Genomic DNA, 19,380 nt, shown 5'->3' on the forward strand with positions numbered 1-19,380 from the left:
CAGTACAAGGACAGTCCAGCTTCACCCCAGTAGCCCAGGGATGGAGGGAATATACTCAGCTGCCCTGTGGGGATGGCACATGTGCAGTCTGGTCTCACGCAGGAGCTGTGAGGGGATGGAGCATGCTCAGTGAAGATGGAATCTTCAGAGATTTTAACTGCGAAAGATCTCAGAAATTTCTACTGCACATGTATGAACTGCATTTTTTTCAAAGGTTTATAACTTGGCCAAATTTGGGTGGCTTTGCACCGGAACAGCAAAAGGCTCATCCCTGTGACAAAGTTCACCGCCTGCCAAATTTCAAGCTCATGTGCCAAAGCCTGGGGGCACTACAGAGTTTCAAAGACAAAGTTGACAATGTTTTTAAACATTGTTTTGCAATGTGTTCTTCACTAGCCTTGTTTATGGAAATGGCTGAACAGATTTGGTTGAATTTTTCCAGAGGTATCCAGCCTGAGGCACACACTCAGTATGTAAAATTTCAGCCCAAATAGTTACAGTTTGGCAAAGTTATAAGCAACTGATAACGGAGTTTTACAGTGGGAAGTGTCAGGCAGCCTTAATAGGAGGTCCTGATAAGGTAAGGTCTCTTGCAGTTTAATAAAAGCAAGTGATATGATGATGTAAATATCTGTTCTGAAGATAAGGTGAATGTTAGTGAGACTCACCTATAGCAGGTTTCAGAGTAACAGCCGTGTTAGTCTGTATTCGCAAAAAGAAAAGGAGTACTTGTGGCACCTTAGAGACTAACCAATTTATTAGAGCATAAGCTTTCACGAAAGCTTATGCTCTAATAAATTGGTTAGTCTCTAAGGTGCCACAAGTACTCCTTTTCTTTTCACCTATAGCACTTGATCTTGAGGATTAAGTTTGCAGCAGAATATAAGAAAAAATATATTCCATGTGAATATGAGCTCTTAAAGATTCCTGCCACTTCCATTCAAAAAAAAAATCTCTCCTTCTTCTGTAATAATAAAAGTGTCTTAGAAAACTGTGGTTAATTCCTTACATTTCTCCCTTTAGATACTACAGGCATGCTCCATGTTTTCAATTCTGGTAGTTCATTAAACCTCTAGCCTTTGCAATAAGAGCAGCATCTGGATCTCCGCTTGGTCTTCCTGTCTCGCCTCCTGTAAGGGCTGCTCTTTTGCCCTGCCTTCACTGCTGGAGGCTTGTTAGGTTCAACTAATAGCAAGGGCCACCTCAGGGGCCACTGCCTTGCATGATCTCCTTTCCTGATTATCCCTTTGATCCCACGTTAGCTGGTGTGGTTTGTTGTTGCTGGGTTTTGCCTTTAAGAGGCTGCATTATCACAAGTTATTCCAGCTTCTCTGCTCCATGGAAAGAAATACCCAGTGGACCTGTGTATCTACCGTACGTATCTATGTTTTTCCTAGAGTTAGCAGGAAACAGAATTTCTATCCCACAATGAGTTTTCTGGTGGGGGGCGGGGTAAGGAGTGTTTATGTGTTGTTGGATGGTTTGTACAATAATTGTCACTGACTCTTAGTAAAGGACAGAAACAATACATTTGTGGGGCTTGCATGCCACAAAAGGGTAGAGTTAAGATTTCCTGAGAAATAACGCCCCACTCAAACCCACAGGAGCCAGGAAATACAGCACAAACAGCTATATATGTCACCTTTTCACCCACCCCCAAACATACACTGTTGCTAGGTCCCAAACGGACTTTTACTAGATCTGATATATTTTCCCAAGTCCTTATCCTGCACTCCACATATGACAGTCTCCTTAGCTAAAGTCTCAGAAAGGGCCTGCAAAGAATTAAACCCATTGTCCTGCTTCACTTATAACATGGGGTCGCAGAGGTGTAACTGTGGGATCTGAGCTCTGATGGTGGTCCGCCTGGTGGTCTGCCATGGAACTTCAGTCATCCTTCCCTCAGTTTCTCTTCGTTGGTTCAGGGATGGCACCTCCATCCATCAGTCTTCATTTGTAACTCTAGTCCCCCAGCTGGGTTACTCGCGTCTCCCCGCCTTTCGGACTGAAAGGAGTCTGGCCCCACCCAAAGTTCTACCTGCCCCCTTTACTTGTCCTTCACTTAGTGGGCCCAGGAGTTTGGGATTTAATCTCAGGGCCCCTCCTAACCCCTTTTCTGGGGCTGCCCCCTTTACGGATTTCTGCCCTTCATCCTTCAATAAGGCAGGAATAAAATAAGTTAAAGGAGGCACACAAAGACAAATCCAATACTCCTGTTCTTGTTCCCATCCCCAGTTAGGGCTCTCTGCCCCTGTTCATGTGGAAGCAGGAGAGAAACCCAGCTACCCTCTCCTCTGGGTGCCAGCCCAGGGACCTTGGGTGGTGTAATTAGGGACATGTTTGGTTAAATCTCGTACTGCTTCCATGGGCTGTTTCCTATCTGGGGCCTTGCAGGTAACTCCTGCCTGGTAATCTTCTCTGGTCCCTTCTGGCAGAGAACTGGTCTTGGTAGACAGCTTCCTCCAGCCTGACCTTGGGCAGCCCCTTCACTGTGGCTTGCTGGTCGGGCAGCAGCCTTTTATCCCTGCTCTTGTTAGTGTGCCAAGAGGCTGCGGCTGCAGCTCCCTTTTGTAACACTCTTGTGGCCACCTCTTTATAGGGTTATGGTGACCATATTTCCCTAAGCTGAAAATGGGACAGGGGGTAAAAGATAGTCAGTGCTCTAAGCCCTGCCATGAGCCTCCTAGCATCACCACTCCCCCTCTGAATGTTTCTCTGTGCCCCCCTAGGGGGGCGCGCCCCACCATTTGAAAACTGGGCATTTGTTCAATTTGCTCTTGCCAGACGATGATCAGTTGTCAAGGGCAAATAGGACAAACGCCCAGTTTTTCCAAAAAAGTCATGCCGTCTAGGACAGAGCTTAGAAAGGGGACTGTCCCTTGCAAAACAGGACCTACAGTGTCCTGTCTTCTGATGAAGAGGGGAGGGTAACACTGGAGGTGGATTGCTTTGAATTTGCCATGTCCACGGTCTCCTCATGTCATACAGAACAGCAGCAGGACAGCTAGACTAGTTAGGAGCACAGAGCAGCAAAACCTAAGCATATAAACTCCAAAGAGCACTCCAGCCCCAGCAGCACCATGCTACGCCATGCATAACTCCTTGTCTGTGATGTTTGTGGTGCCCTGTGGCAGCTTGAAGTTGTCTTGCGGATTGTTCTGAATGCTGCCGCTAGCTAGCAGCCTGCTCTACAGTATATTATAGACACATGTTAAAGACTGCTGAGGAAGGCAGATTCTTTTGGTGGTAGCGTTTTAAGGATACTGAAGGGACCATAGTTCAGAGGAGTTGGATAAAAGGATCCTGTCCCGGCTCATCTCAAATCCTAACCCAGGCAAGAGCTATGAGGGCACGACCAGACTACTGAACTGCGAGTGACCCCAGGAGACACATATAAAGTCCTAATCAGCAGAGGCAACCCCAGCCCAGCTATAGTATTGTTCCTTGAGGGCAAAAGTGGGCAGGAAATAATGTAAATTGAAAACAGAAATGCTTTTCTTCTCATGCTGAGAGCTATGTGAAGCCGCCTAGAGAAAGAATTGGATGAGCCAAGAACCAGATGACAGGCTCGAGGGATTAGGAGTGGGGTTGGGAAACCTTCAAGAAGTTTAGGGGAAGCAAAACTTTTATAACAGGATTCCCCCCCCCTTGCCTTTTTCTCGAGCACTCTGTGAAAACATGTATTTCATAGCCATTAGGAGATGTCCAGAGAAAAATATTAGTGATAGAGTCAAGCCATAGAATTCAGAACCTGATCCACAATTCCAGCACGCTAACACTCAAGGATGGTTTAGGTCCAGGGTAATATTGGAGCCAATTATGAAGAGAGGACCAGTTGCAAAAAGTGGCCTAGAACCAGTCCCAGGCTTTCAGGGGTGTTCTGATGCCCAGCTTCAGTTTGGCCCATACCTCTGTCTTGCCAACTCTGTGCAGATGCATGAAATTTGTTGGAAACTACTTATGTCTGTTCCCTTCCTGGCTCTTTCTTTCTCTTTTCTCCCCACCCCGCCCCCATACCTTATCTTAGCTCTTCTCCTATCTGTGTCCTCTTCAGTTTCCCTCCTCTGTACTCTTTCTGATTAAACACATATTTCAGGCCGATTGAATAATCCACAATGAATAATCTACATGCTGAATTTTAGGGTCTAATCCTTAGCTAGTATAAATCAGCATAGTTCTGTTGACTTCAGCGGAGCTGTGCAATTCACACCAGTTGGGAATCTGGCCCTGGGCCTTTTTATTCCTGCTAAGAGCTGTTTGAATGAGTGGCAGAATTCTCAGTTAGGTTCATTTTTCATGAATTGCTTCAGGAAATAGTTCAGATCAATCCATGGGCAGGCAATGCAGCTGAATATAAGATTTGCAGTTTTCACTGCAGAGTTTCTAATTACCTTACCCAAACGTTTCCCTCATTGGGGATAGCACATAACTCCCTTAGGTTCCTTTGAAAACCTCAGTCCATACATAACATTACCTCTGTAACTGTAATATATATACCTCTACTTACTGTAGGGAACAGCTAGGGTATCCAGCAAACACTGGGTAATGCTGTTTAGTTATCTAAGGCAACTGAAAAGTGTATAAAGGCCACCATCTATATAACATACATTGACATTTAAGATAGGCCAAAAGGAGCATTTAAGACTTGCCTGGGAGCGTGCATGATGCTTAGTATTTGAACTAATTGAAGAAGTGGAATTTTGTTGAGCAGTCCTTTTTGCCGTATTTTTAAAACTGCTGTAACAGATATTGTAGCAGGAGAAAATAAACTAAGAGAACAAGCGTGTGACAGAAAGGAGGAAATAGATAAAGATAAAAGTGATAATCACAGTTAGTGTCAAAGAGTATCAGTACTGTAAGACATCATGAGCCAGTAGGACCATCTGCACATTGGATGTAGGGTGTCAGAGAACTTCAGGGGAGGTCTTCTGCAGCTGTGGGTAACTGGAAGCCTCTCTGGGTATGTGCTGTATTTGCTAACTCTTAAATCAATAAATCCAGTCAAACATGACTCATCTGAGGTTTGTTATTATTGAACTAATCCAGACTGGAGAGAAGTCCTCTCAAGCACAGTTTATGAATAGTTGACAAAGATTTTCTCAGTCAATTGGTTATTGACAAGTTATGAATTATTAATGATCAATCCATAGGGGCTGCCACACTGCATTAGGCTGCTGGTTCATCTAGTCCTGCAAGCTGTCAGCGTAGTCTTGGCAGCTAAACACTTTTCGACCAATCTTGTTTCCAATGTGGGGAGCGGCAAGTCCTTAATATCAAGTCAATAGCTCAACAGAATAGTGCTGGGGCAAGAATGCCTTCCTGCCACACACCACACAATGACACCCCCTTATGCTTCTAAACCCTTACAAAACAAAACCCCAAACCCTACACAAGCACAGTTCTGACCCTGTAAAAGGAGACGTGCCAGAGAGGCCATCAAGTTCGCTAGGGGCTTCACTGTTGCTATTGATTTACCTGGAAGATGCTCAGATACCACAGGGATGGGTGGCAGGATAAAGCCCTAAGAGAGGGAGATCTTTGAAACTACTTCAATGAATTTTTTTAACTAACTCTACCATTTATATTTGCATACACCAGAAATATCAGAAGCAAATGCACACATGCATATTGACCTGTGCTCATGCTGATTTCCTGGATATGTTAACTAGACGCCATATTTCCCTAAGCTGAAAATGGGACGGGGGTAAAAGATAGTCAGTGCTCTAAGCCCTGCCGTGAGCCTCCTGGCATCACCACTCCCCCTCTGAATGTTTCTCTGTGCCCCCCTAGGGGGGCGCACCCCACCATTTGAAAACTGGGCATTTGTTCAATTTGCTCTTGCCAGACGATGATCAGTTGTCAAGAGCAAACAGGACAAATGCCCAGTTTTGCCAAAAAAGTCATGCCGTCTAGGACAGAGCTTAGAAAGGGGACTGTCCCCTGCAAAACAGGACCTACAGTGTCCTATCACAGGGGGGCTCTGATGAAGAGGGGAGGGTAACACTGGAGGTGGATTGCTTTGAATTTGCCATGTCCACAGTCTCCTCATGCCATGCAGGAAGCTGGGAGGGTGCTGCCTTCTAGAGCTCGGCTCTGAAGGCAGCACAGAGGTGAGGGTGGCAATCTTGGGACCCCCCACCCCCAACAACATTGCAACCCCCTCCCCCATGTTCCTATTTTGGGTCGGGACAACCCTCACAGTTACAATGCCCTGAAATTTCAGATGTAAATGTCTGAAACCATGAAATCGACCAATTAAAAAACCCTCTGGCCTGAACTTGACCAGAATGGACCCTGAATTTGGTAGGGCCCTAGTAATTTCTCTTGTAACATTCTCTTCACCAGCAAGTACTTCAGCTGTGCTTGCAGTCAACTAATCTTGCCTTTTAACTTTGAATACAAATATACATTCCATTGGACCTGGAAGATTTTTTTAACTGGTACAAAAGAAGAAAGGCTTGCCCAGAATTCTGGTCCATTTCTATGCAAATATAAGCCTGCCCTGCAAATATAGTTGAAGAGAAATGTTGGAGTCTGTTTATTACAATTTCAGAATATATTTCAATTATGCCAATCGCATTTCATTCCCAGTAACCTGGAGTAGTATGTTAAGCCTCCAATCTATCAAATGTTATGGAGGTTTATAAAAAACAGATTTGTGGCAAATGAGTTGCCTATTTCTTCCTCCAGCGCGCAGGCAAGTTTCATTCCCATCATGCTTCTGAAGGAGCATCATATGTGAGCCACAAGTTGCCACAGAAATTCCAGCCAATGGGCTAAACTTCAAGGTAGATGCAGTTGTGCTTGTTTTAGAGAGCCACAACCACAACATGTCAAAATCAAATACCACACGTCCCTAGAAATACAGTTGAACAGAATAGAGAAACAACAGAAGCATGTGTTGACACTGCCAATATAAACATTATTATGAGAGCTGGTTGAAAATTTTCAGATGGAACAGTTTTTCAGTGGTAAATACTGATTTGACAAAACCCAATTGTTTTGCAGGAATGTAGTCAAACTTTTCAAAGGGAAATTATCTAACTGCTTTGTTTCAACGTTCTCTTTGACTATAATGTACTACATCATATACTATAATAATCAAAATTTTAAAGTTGAAAAGTTTTGACCTTGTTGAAATGAAATGTTTTGATAAGGTTGAAATGAAGTATTTTGGAATATTTACATTCAAGACAAATTCCGAGATTTTGACAAGCCCTTAAGTAGCTCAACCAAGACATCATTCTATTTTGTCCTAAATCTAATTACGCTGAAGCAGTGTGAGTCTGGTTATTTGCACAACAATCAGTTTCTACTCAGACAAGACATAGTCCTTCTGAAAAATCTGATGCCTTGTGCTAGTAAGAACAAAGGTCTGGAAACTTCAAAGACAGCTATCTCCAAGTGAGTCCCGCAAGTATTCTGAAAACATGTAAGAATTTCACAAAAGACACCTCCTTCCAATCTCAAAGCATATTCTACAAGGTCTGCCGCCACCTCTCAGGCAGAAAGAATTATAGTGTCATGGAAAGAAATCTGGAGAGCAGTCACCTGGCAATCTCTTCACACCTTTACCAGATGTAGAGAAATAGCTATGGCATCCTCTTGGTCAGTCTAACAGATCTGCCTTTGTTTCCTCTTTCATTCTCTTCTCCCTCTTATTTTCTGGCTGGACTGCTTGCTAATTCCTAACCGTCCTCCCAACGAGTGGCTTTGCTTTCTATGAGAATAGATTATTTTGTTCTTTCTCTAAGTTGCTTAATTTCATAACTGGAAAACTACTAGTCTGGAATCCTTCCTACCCTTGTAGGTATGTTTGTAGCTGTGCAGGGTAGAAGTGTTGGGAATTTCTCCTCTGGGGCTGTGATGCCATTAGATAAGGGTGAGCTATTTCAATGTCAAGAACTCTGACCAGGGGGCTTTCTGGGGCGGCAGAGGGTCCCCTCCCACCATACCCTGTGTCAAGTTGTTTATAATGTCCTATAATGTTGGGGCTCAGACTGGGATCTGGGACCCTCCACCCTTGCAGGGTCCCACAGGTCAGGCTTCAGACCAAGCCTGAATGTCTACACAGAGATTTTTCAGCACTGGAGGCTGAGCCCTGTGAGCCCGACTGAGCTGACCCAGGCCAGCAGCGGGTTTTTTATCCCTGCGTAGATGGACCCATAGTGACCACACAGGGTTGCCAACTTTCTAATCACACCAAAACAAACAACCTTGCCCTGTGCCTGCCACACCCCTTCCCCTGACTCCCTGCCCCTTCTCCAAGGCCTTGCCCCCTGCTTGCTCTATCCCCCCTCCCTCTGTTGCTTGCTCTCCCCCACCGTCACCCACTTTCACCAGGCTGGGGCAGGGAGTTGGGGTGCGGGAGCGGGGGTGAGAACTCCGCTGGGGTTGTGGGCTCTGGGGTGGGGCCGGGGATCAGAGAGTTGGGCTGTGGGCAGGGGGTTGGGGTGAAGGGGGGTATGGGATCTGGGCTGGGGGTGTGGGCTCTGGGTGGGGCCAGATACGAGGGGTTCAGTGTGTGTGAGAGGGCTCTGGGTGGGGACAGAGGGTTGGGGTGCAGAAGGGGGGTGAGAGCTCTGCCTGGGGTTGTGGGGTCTGGGATGGGGCCGGGGATGAGGGGTTTAGGGTGCAGAAGAGGGCTCCGGGCTGGAGCAGGGGGTTGAGGTGTGGGGTGGTAGTGAGGGGTCCTGCTGGGGTTGCAGGCTTTGGGGTGGGTCCGAGGATGAGGGTTTGGGGTGCAGGAGGGGGCTCCAGGCTGGGGCAGGCATTTGGGGTGCAGGAGCAGGTTCGGGGTCCTGGTGGTGCTTACCGTTGCTCTCAGGAAGTGGCTGCCAGGTCAATGGGAGCTGCAGAGCCAGCATTCAGGGCGGGGTCAGCATGTGAAGCCTCTGTAGCCACCCATGCGCCTAGGGGTCACAGGGACCTGGAGGCTGCTTCCGGGAGCTGTGAGGAGCCAGAGCAGGCAGGGAGCCTGTCTTAACCCGGTGTGCCGATGCTCAGACTTTTAATGGCCTGGTCAGTGGTGCCGACCGGAGCCACCAGGGTCCCTTTTTGACCAGGCATTCCTGTCGAAAGCTGGATGCCTGGCAATCCTACGACCACAGATTGCTCCTGGGCCTGTCTTCCAGGCTCAGGCTTTCAGCTTGCTGCGTCCCTAACTGAGTTTTCTCAATTTGACTTCTTTCTAGGTGGACCCGCTAATTGACCTTCTGAACCCCCCTCCAGATGCCAGCGGGTGTTTAATTGAGCTCCTGTTAACACTGCTCAACACCAGTGTGGGATTTATACCTGATCAAGGGCTGAATTAAGGTTGCATGGGCTATCTTAATTCTCTTTGGAGTCCTTTACTTTGCAATGTTATAATCCTTAACTCTGTATTTCCTGATTTTTGATGGTTTAACACTTTTTGATGAGACCAACCTTAACTACTGTTAAAAGACGTTTATTTAAAAATATACAAAATACTTATTTATCTTAAATTTACATTTAATACACATCCTTGGCAGACATACATAAAGTGGAGGAATTGTTTTGAAAATCCTGATTCCATAATGTCTATTAGTAACATGTCTCTTAATTGCTCATCGATATTAATGTTTTGATGGAATGTTCTGTCTGTGTTGTTTTTCTCTCTCAGCTATCTCATTTCCCATATGTAACATAGTAAATAATATGTTTAGGTGATGGCTTTTTCTTATGCTATTTCTGATCATACATTGTATTTGTTGTATTAGCTGTGTGTCTCTCTCATTGGTACAGTAGAACGTCAGAGTCACAAATATCAGCGTTACGAACTGACCAGTCAACCACACACCTCATTTGGAACTGGAAGTCCGTAATCAGGCAGCAGCAGGGACACACACACACACACAAAGCAAATACAGTAGAGTACTGTGTTAAACGTAAACTACTAAACAAATAAAAGGAAAGCAGCATTTTTCTTCTGCCTAGTAAAATTTCAGAATTGTATTACGTCAATGTCCAGCTGTAAACGTTTGAAAGAACAATCAAACCATTTTTTTCAGAGTTACTAACATTTCAGAGCTACGAACAATCTCCATTCCTGAGGTGTTCACAACTTTGAGGTCCCGCCGTATTATTTTTTAACTTCTAACTTTCGTTTTTTTTGGAGTCAGAATACCACCAAACATGAAGATGTCTGCTTTTTAAAAAAAGTCTTTGGCCTGCCATAGCTCTGTGATTTAGATGCTATTAGTCAGTGTAATTTAGAAAATCAGGGTCCAGACTCTGTAAGGGGAGAACAGGAGGTCTGAACCCCCAGAGAATAAGGAACTGAATCCGCTGGTTGTATCAATGTTATTTCATAAAAAAATATCAAGTAAGGTCTTTTATAAAACCTTGTACTGTTCTGAACATGATGGTCATTATGAGATATGTATACAGATGAATTTATGCTGGATGAATTTATGTATTTGTGTAGATATAAAACCACACACATTGCAACATTCATCTCCACCTCACAACAGGGAGGTGGTCAGCTAGGCAGTTCAGGGCTGCCCCCCAGCCAGAGAAAACTAACCTAGCACTGTACAATCCAGGCAGAAACAAACAATGAGCCATTACAATTAATGGGAAAACATGGAAACAACTTGAAACTGAAAAAGAAAAGCCCCGTCTTAGGGCAGGACTACAGTACGGGGTTAAGTCGACCTAAGTTGCGCAACTCCAGCTATGTGAATAACATAGCTGGAGTCAACGTACCTTAGATCTACTTATTGCGGTGTCTACACCGCGCTGGGTCCATGGGAGAAACATATGCTTCTCGTTCCGGTCTTCACTAGACCCGCTAAATCGACTGCTGCAGCGTTAATCACGGTAAGTGGAGAGAAGCCCTTCGTTTTCCAAGAAAGGAAGGAATTTCCCTCATCACGAATCACCATAGTCTGAGAGAAAGGGGAAAAAAAAGTGCAGACCAAGTTAAAAGAAATGGGGTTTGAAGTGAAGGCTATCCAGAATGGAGGGGCTGTCTCAAAGGCAGGGACCTGTGTGTGAAAACTGGATCCCCCCTTTGGGCTAGGGGGGCACATTGGGAAATTGAGCCAGGGCAATAGGTAATTTAAATTAGAAAAGGGATTTGATCTAATCCTGAGGCTGTACCTTTATGTTTATTTTCTGTGTAATTTGTAGGTGTTTGCTTCCCTTTATTCCTCTTTCATCTCTGAACCTGTGGTTGTTCTATTAAATAAACCCTTTGTTTATTTTTACCTCAAGAGGGTTGCTGTTTTGCAAGCTGTGTGGCATGTGGGTCCCCACGTGCTGTCCCCACCCTGAGCATCGGCTCCGCACTCCCATTGGTGGTACCTGAGGATGAGAGCAGTGCGTGGAGCCTCCTGATCCCCCAACCTAGGAGCCGGACCTGCTTGCCGCTTCTGGGGTGCAGTGCGGCTCCAGGACAGGCAGGGAGCCTGCCTTAGCACCACTGCACTGCTGACTGGCAGCTGACCGAGATAAGCCCGTGTCCTGACCCTGAACCCCAACCCCCTGTCCCAGCCCTGAGCCCCCCCAAACCCAGAGTCCCCTCCTGCACCCCAAACCCCCATCACTTGCCCCCCAGAGCCTGAACCCCAAGCCCAGAGCCCTCACCCCCCTGCACCCCAACCCCCTGCCCCAGCCCAGAGCCCCTCCCACACCCTGAACCCCTCATCCCCAGCCCTACCCCAGAGCCCGCACCCCCAGCCCAGAGCCCATACCCCCTCCTGCACCACAGCCCTCTGCCTCAACCCACAGTCCCCTCCCGCCCTCCAAATCCCTCAGCCCCACCCCCCAGCCTGGAGCACCCTCCGGCACCCCAAACCCCTCATCCCCAGCCCCACCCCAGATCCACACCCCCATCCAGAGCCCTCATCCCCAACTCCCTGGCCCAGCTGAGAGCTCCCTCCCGTACTCTGAACCCCTCACTTCTGGCCCCACCATGGAGCCCACACCCCCAGTTAGAGCCCTCACCCCCTCCCAGACCCCAATCCCCTGCCCCAGCTCAGTGAAAGTGAGTGAGGTTGGGGGAGAGTGAGCCACCGAGGGAGGGGGAATGTAGTGAGCAGGGGTGGAGCCTCAGGAAGGAGTGGGGTCAGGGGGTCGCGGGCCTCAGGGAAGGGGTAGGGCTAGGGTGTTTGGTTTTGTGCAATTAGAAAGTTGGCAATCCTAGCGGTTGATGAACTAGAGGGAAAAGTCAGATTATGGGGTAATTAAGAACTCACGGTGGATGAAGTTGGGGAGATGGTGTTCAAAGTTTCTAACTTAACGGCTTGTCTTATGATAACTTAAGTGTCAACCTTTAAGAAAACTCAATGATCTGAAAAGATGACAACCTGGAGCAGAAAGTTTCTAAAATATTGGGGATAAGTGCTCCGGCTATAAGCAATATACCTGCTATAAGCTATATACTTGCTATAAGCAAGTAATGCTCAAGAAGGTCTAAAGGTTTTGGTAAAATCAAAGTTTTGTTTAAATTTAAAATGGTACAATTGTTTGAGATACACGTTTTAGCCAATAGAATAAACTGTGTGACGAGTAGAGCTGAGTGACATTTTTAGACTGAAGCTTTTTTCAGAGGTAGTGACACCGAAACATTTCACGAACTTGTGTCATCTTTGCCAGATTGTTTTGGTTGGAAAAAAACTCCTAGAAAATAAAATTCCCAAAATGTAAATGTTTCATGTTGATGTTTTGGAAACAAAACACTCTGATTTTTTTTTATTTTTATTTTTTTTTTAGTTGAAATGACTTTCAAAATTCCTTTAGTTTTATTCCAAAAATATTTGACAAATGCTGAGAATCAAAACAAAACAGTTCAGTTTGGGTTGAATGAATCTTCAACCCAAAGTAATTTTAAAAAAATTATTATGATTACTTTTTGAGTCACAGAACATGTTTCAAATGTGTTAATTTTAGTTTGACCCCAATCAATTTTGTATTTTTTGGAACTGACAGCAAACTGAAAAATCCATTGTTGGCCCAGCTCTGGTGAGGAGCCTCAGCTGCCCTGCTCCTCCTTCCAACGGTCTGAGGTAACTTCCAACACGTTCGGTATGTCTGGTGTCAGAGAAACAGTGCTTCAGCAGCTCCTACTGGCTCTGCAAAGGCAAAGCTCTGCTCTTGTTTGTTTGGCAGAATTTCAAGTGGCAGCTGGAGTGACAAGCGGTGGTGATTTTATGTCAAATGTATAGCAGGGCAAGGTTATCCCTCTTGGCTGGGCACAGTACCGTAACAGAAAACATCCTCTGGCTGGATTATTAGTCTCAGAAAAGTAGTAAAAGTTTATGGTGAAAAGCACAGTGTTAACAATGACATATTGAAAAAAATGTGAAAATAATTATTAAACAGGAAACGTGCTCCAATAATTAAACAAAAATGGTTTTGTTTCTAAATAATTGCATTATGAATATTTTTTTACAACTCTTTAAGATTTGATTTTATATTAGCATATCTTACATTCTTTTATGGAGTCCAGAACTCATAGAGGAAGGAACCCTTGTCTGCCATCCATAGATGAAATGAAGGAAGAGGCAGAATGAGCAGAGCTCATTTGCACGGGTTTCACCCACTGTGCCGGTGCAAACAGTTTTGTTTCAGTTAAAATTAATTTCAGTTTTGGGCGTGGGGTAATGAAATATTGTTATCCTTACTGACTAAACACTGTGTGAGGAGCTGCCATAACTAAAACCTCATTCTTGAACGGCTGCAGCATGCAGCTGGATATGCACCAAGGCATACGGAGCTGGGGAAAGGGATTTGTAGGAGGAATTAATTCCTGGTGGTGTGGCCTCTGCTGGAAGGATCCTGTAGAGTATGTTGAACTTCCTGCACGATGTAATGAGGGAATGCTGGATCTGGCTTCATGGCAAGAGATTATGGTAGCTCCCTGTGTAAGAAGAGAATTAACTCTACTAACTCAGAGCCTTCCCTCTCTAGGATTGCAGCTGTAGCTGTTGGAGATATTTGCTACTAGTAGTCGCAGATCAGCCATATGCCTCCATAAACTTGTCAAGCTCAGCCTTGAAACAAGTTAGGATTCTTGGCCCACTGCTCCTGATGGAAGTGAAACAGTTCTTCCACTGTGGGGCTGGGGATGGACCTGCCTAAATTCATTCCCAGGCTCTGGGACTTTTCTAATAGAGTTATTCCTGTGACAAATTACAGTAGCTTTGAGGGAACATATTTGTAAAAAAGGCTTCAGAGGTGATCCTAGCAATTACAGGCCAGTGAGCCTAACTTCAGAACCAGGCAAATTGGTTGAAACTATAGCAAAGAATAGAATTATCAGACACAGAGATGAACACAGTACATTGGGGAAGAGTCCACACAGCTTTTGTAAAGGGAAATTATGCCTCACCAATCTAAAATTCTTTGAGGGTGTCAACAAACATGTGGATAAGGCTGATTCACTAGATATAGTGTTCTTGGACTTTCAGAATGCCTTGGAGAAGAACTCTCACCAAAAGCTCTTAAGCAAATTAAACAGTCATGGGCGAAGAGGGAAGGTCCTCCAATCACTCAGTAAATGGTTAAAAGATAGGAAACAAAAGGGTAGAAATAAATGGTCATTTTTATCAGTGGAGAGAGGTAAATAGCCAGGTCCCCAAGGATCTGTAGTGGGACAGGTGAAATTCAGTGTTGATAAATGCAAAGTAATGCACATTTCAAAGCATATTCCCATCTGTACATAGAAAATGATGGGGTCTAAATTAGCTGTTACCATTCAGAAAAGATCTTGGAATCATCCTGGATAGTTCTCTAAAAACACCTGTTCACTGTGCAGCAGCAGTCAAAAAAGCAAACAGAATGTTAGGAATCATTGGGAAAGGGATAGATAAGATGACAGAAAATATCATAATGCCACTATATAAATCCATGGTACACCCACACCTTGAATACTGGGTTCAGTTCTGGTCGCCCTGTATCAAAAGAGATACATTAGAACTGGAAAAGGGACAGACAAGGGCAACACAAATGATTAGGAGTATGGAATAGCTTCCATATGGGGAGAGATTAAAAAGACCAGGACTGTTCCACTTAGAAAAGAGACTAAGGGGGATATGACAGAGATCTTTAATATCATGCATGTTGGGGAGAAAGTGAATCAGGAAGTGTTATTTACCCCTTCACATAACACAAGAAACAGAGGTCACCTGAAGTTAATAGACAGCATATTTAAAACAAACATATGGAAATACTTCTTCACACAATGCATAACAACCTGTGGAACTCATTGTCAGTGGATGTTGCGAAAGCCAAAAGTATAAGTGGGTTCAAAAAAGAATTAGATAAGTTCATGGAGGATAGGTCCATCAGTGGCATATAGCCAAGATGGTCAGGGTGTCCCTAAGCCTTCAAATGCCAGAAGTTGGGACTGGACAACAGGGGATGGACCACTCAATAATGCCCTGTTCATTCCCTCTGAAGCATCTGGCACTGGCCACTGTTTGACCCAACATGGCCATTTTTATGTTCTTATTAAATTTATGAATGGTTTATATGTCATTGTGGGCCAGGGACTGTATGCAATGCCAGGGGGAAGCGTTACCACAGATCCTCCGGGAACTAAAATTGTGGGGCGTGATTAAAGCTACTCAGTGAATCTATAAACAACTCCAGAAGGGTACCACCCCTTTTGGTGGTTTGCATATACTCATTCAAATTGGGGTTTCCAGAGACCAACAGACAGAAAAAGGGCTTCTGGTATAAAAAGCTCTGAGTTTAAAAAGAAAAGGAGTACTTGTGGCACCTTAGAGACTAACCAATTTATTAGAGCATAAGCTTTCGTGAGCTACAGCTCACTTCCTCAGATGCATATCGTGGAAACTGCAGCAGGCTTTATATATACACAGAGAATATGAAACAATACCTATTCCCACCCCACTGTCCTGCTGGTAATAGCTTATCTAAAGTGATCATCAGGTGGGCCATTTCCAGCACAAATCCAGGTTTTCTCACCCTCCACCCCCCCACACAAATTCACTCTCCTGCTGGTGATAGCCCATCCAAAGTGACAACTCTTTACACAATGTGCATGACAATCAAGCTGGGCTATTTCCTGCACAAATCCAGGTTTTCTCACATCCCCCCCACCCCCATACACACACAAACTCACTCTCCTGCTGGTAATAGCTCATCCAAACTGACCACTCTTCAAGTTAAAATCCAAGTTAAACCAGAACATCTGGGGGGGGGGGGGTAGGAAAAAACAAGAGGAAACAGGCTACCTTGCATAATGACTTAGCCACTCCAAGTCTCTATTTAAGCCTAAATTAATAGTATCCAATTTGCAAATGAATTCCAATTCAGCAGTTTCTCGCTGGAGTCTGGATTTGAAGTTTTTTTGTTTTAAGATAGCGACCTTCATGTCTGTGATCGCGTGACCAGAGAGATTGAAGTGTTCTCCGACTGGTTTATGAATGTTATAATTCTTGACATCTGATTTGTGTCCATTTATTCTTTTACGCAGAGACTGTCCAGTCTGACCAATGTACATGGCAGAGGGGCATTGCTGGCACATGATGGCATAGATCACATTGGTGGATGTGCAGGTGAACGAGCCTCTGATAGTGTGGCTGATGTTATTAGGCCCTGTGATGGTGTCCCCTGAATAGATATGTGGGCACAATTGGCAACGGGCTTTGTTGCAAGGATAAGTTCCTGGGTTAGTGGTTCTGTTGTGTGGTATGTGGTTGTTGGTGAGTATTTGCTTCAGGTTGCGGGGCTGTCTGTAGGCAAGGACTGGCCTGTCTCCCAAGATTTGTGAGAGTGTTGGGTCATCCTTTAGGATAGGTTGTAGATCCTTAATAATGCGTTGGAGGGGTTTTAGTTGGGGGCTGAAGGTGACGGCTAGTGGCGTTCTGTTATTTTCTTTGTTAGGCCTGTCCTGTAGTAGGTAACTTCTGGGAACTCTTCTGGCTCTATCAATCTGTTTCTTTACTTCTGCAGGTGGGTATTGTAGTTGTAAGAAAGCTTGACAGAGATCTTGTAGGTGTTTGTCTCTGTCTGAGGGATTGGAGCAAATGCGGTTGTATCGCAGAGCTTGGCTGTAGACGATGGATCGTGTGGTGTGGTCAGGGTGAAAGCTGGAGGCATGCAGGTAGGAATAGCGGTCAGTAGGTTTCCGGTATAGGGTGGTGTTTATGTGACCATTGTTTATTAGCACTGTAGTGTCCAGGAAGTGGATCTCTTGTGTGGACTGGACCAGGCTGAGGTTGGTGGTGGGATGGAAATTGTTGAAATCATGGTGGAATTCCTCAAGGGCTTCTTTTCCATGGGTCCAGATGATGAAGATGTCATCAATATAGCGCAGGTAGAGTAGGGGCTTTAGGGGACGAGAGCTGAGGAAGCGTTGTTCTAAATCAGCCATAAAAATGTTGGCATACTGTGGGGCCATGCGGGTACCCATAGCAGTGCCGCTGATCTGAAGGTATACATTGTCCCCAAATGTGAAGTAGTTATGGGTAAGGACAAAGTCACAAAGTTCAGCCACCAGGTTAGCCGTGACATTATCAGGGATAGTGTTCTTGACGGCTTGTAGTCCATCTTTGTGTGGAATGTTGGTGTAGAGGGCTTCTACATCCATAGTGGCCAGGATGGTGTTATCAGGAAGATCACCGATGGATTGAAGTTTCCTCAGGAAGTCAGTGGTGTCTCGAAGGTAGCTGGGAGTGCTGGTAGCGTAGGGCCTGAGGAGGGAGTCTACATAGCCAGACAATCCTGCTGTCAGGGTGCCAATGCCTGAGATGATGGGGCGCCCAGGATTTCCAGGTTTATGGATCTTGGGTAGTAGATAGAATATCCCAGGTCGGGGTTCCAGGGGCGTGTCTGTGCGGATTTGATCTTGTGCTTTTTCAGGAAGTTTCTTGAGCAAATGCTGTAGTTGCTTTTGGTAACTCTCAGTGGGATCAGAGGGTAATGGCTTGTAGAAACTCGTGTTGGAGAGCTGCCGAGCAGCCTCTTGTTCATATTCCGACCTATTCATGATGACAACAGCACCTCCTTTGTCAGCCTTTTTGTCCTTTGTCCTTTGTCAGCCCCTGGAACCCCGACCTGGGATATTCTATCTACTACCCAAGATCCATAAACCTGGAAATCCTGGGCGCCCCATCATCTCAGGCATTGGCACCCTGACAGCAGGATTGTCTGGCTATGTAGACTCCCTCCTCAGGCCCTACGCTACCAGCACTCCCAGCTACCTTCGAGACACCACTGACTTCCTGAGGAAACTTCAATCCATCGGTGATCTTCCTGATAACACCATCCTGGCCACTATGGATGTAGAAGCCCTCTACACCAACATTCCACACAAAGATGGACTACAAGCCGTCAAGAACACTATCCCTGATAATGTCACGGCTAACCTGGTGGCTGAACTTTGTGACTTTGTCCTTACCCATAACTACTTCACATTTGGGGACAATGTATACCTTCAGATCAGCGGCACTGCTATGGGTACCCGCATGGCCCCACAGTATGCCAACATTTTTATGGCTGATTTAGAACAACGCTTCCTCAGCTCTCGTCCCCTAAAGCCCCTACTCTACCTGCGCTATATTGATGACATCTTCATCATCTGGACCCATGGAAAAGAAGCCCTTGAGGAATTCCACCATGATTTCAACAATTTCCATCCCACCACCAACCTCAGCCTGGTCCAGTCCACACAAGAGATCCACTTCCTGGACACTACAGTGCTAATAAACAATGGTCACATAAACACCACCCTATACCGGAAACCTACTGACCGCTATTCCTACCTGCATGCCTCCAGCTTTCACCCTGACCACACCACACGATCCATCGTCTACAGCCAAGCTCTGCGATACAACCGCATTTGCTCCAACCCCTCAGACAGAGACAAACACCTACAAGATCTCTGTCAAGCTTTCTTACAACTACAATACCCACCTGCAGAAGTAAAGAAACAGATTGATAGAGCCAGAAGAGTTCCCAGAAGTTACCTACTACAGGACAGGCCTAACAAAGAAAATAACAGAACGCCACTAGCCGTCACCTTCAGCCCCCAACTAAAACCCCTCCAACGCATTATTAAGGATCTACAACCTATCCTAAAGGATGACCCAACACTCTCACAAATCTTGGGAGACAGGCCAGTCCTTGCCTACAGACAGCCCCGCAACCTGAAGCAAATACTCACCAACAACCACATACCACACAACAGAACCACTAACCCAGGAACTTATCCTTGCAACAAAGCCCGTTGCCAATTGTGCCCACATATCTATTCAGGGGACACCATCACAGGGCCTAATAACATCAGCCACACTATCAGAGGCTCGTTCACCTGCACATCCACCAATGTGATCTATGCCATCATGTGCCAGCAATGCCCCTCTGCCATGTACATTGGTCAAACTG

At 45.5% G+C, this 19,380-nt stretch overlaps 1 protein-coding gene across 2 annotated transcripts in view; it reads left to right on the plus strand.

The window, feature by feature from the left end:
• The window catches only part of LOC311530100 (uncharacterized protein), a 165,689-nt gene extending 156,322 nt beyond the window's left edge, over positions 1 to 9,367 (plus strand). For both annotated transcript variants that reach the window (XR_014713930.1, XM_084646476.1), the window contains one exon: positions 9,195 to 9,367. Coding sequence is in view for 1 of the 2 variants with exons in the window: in XM_084646476.1 (XP_084502602.1) it covers positions 9,195 to 9,207 (13 nt within the window). In the remaining variant the exon portion in view is untranslated. The remainder of the gene's footprint in view (positions 1 to 9,194) is intronic.
• The last annotated feature ends 10,013 nt before the right edge of the window (positions 9,368 to 19,380 follow it).

This window comes from Lepidochelys olivacea, assembly GCF_965140295.1.
Source record: "Lepidochelys olivacea isolate rLepOli2 genome assembly, chromosome: 13".
NCBI classification, from domain to species: domain Eukaryota; kingdom Metazoa; phylum Chordata; order Testudines; family Cheloniidae; genus Lepidochelys; species Lepidochelys olivacea.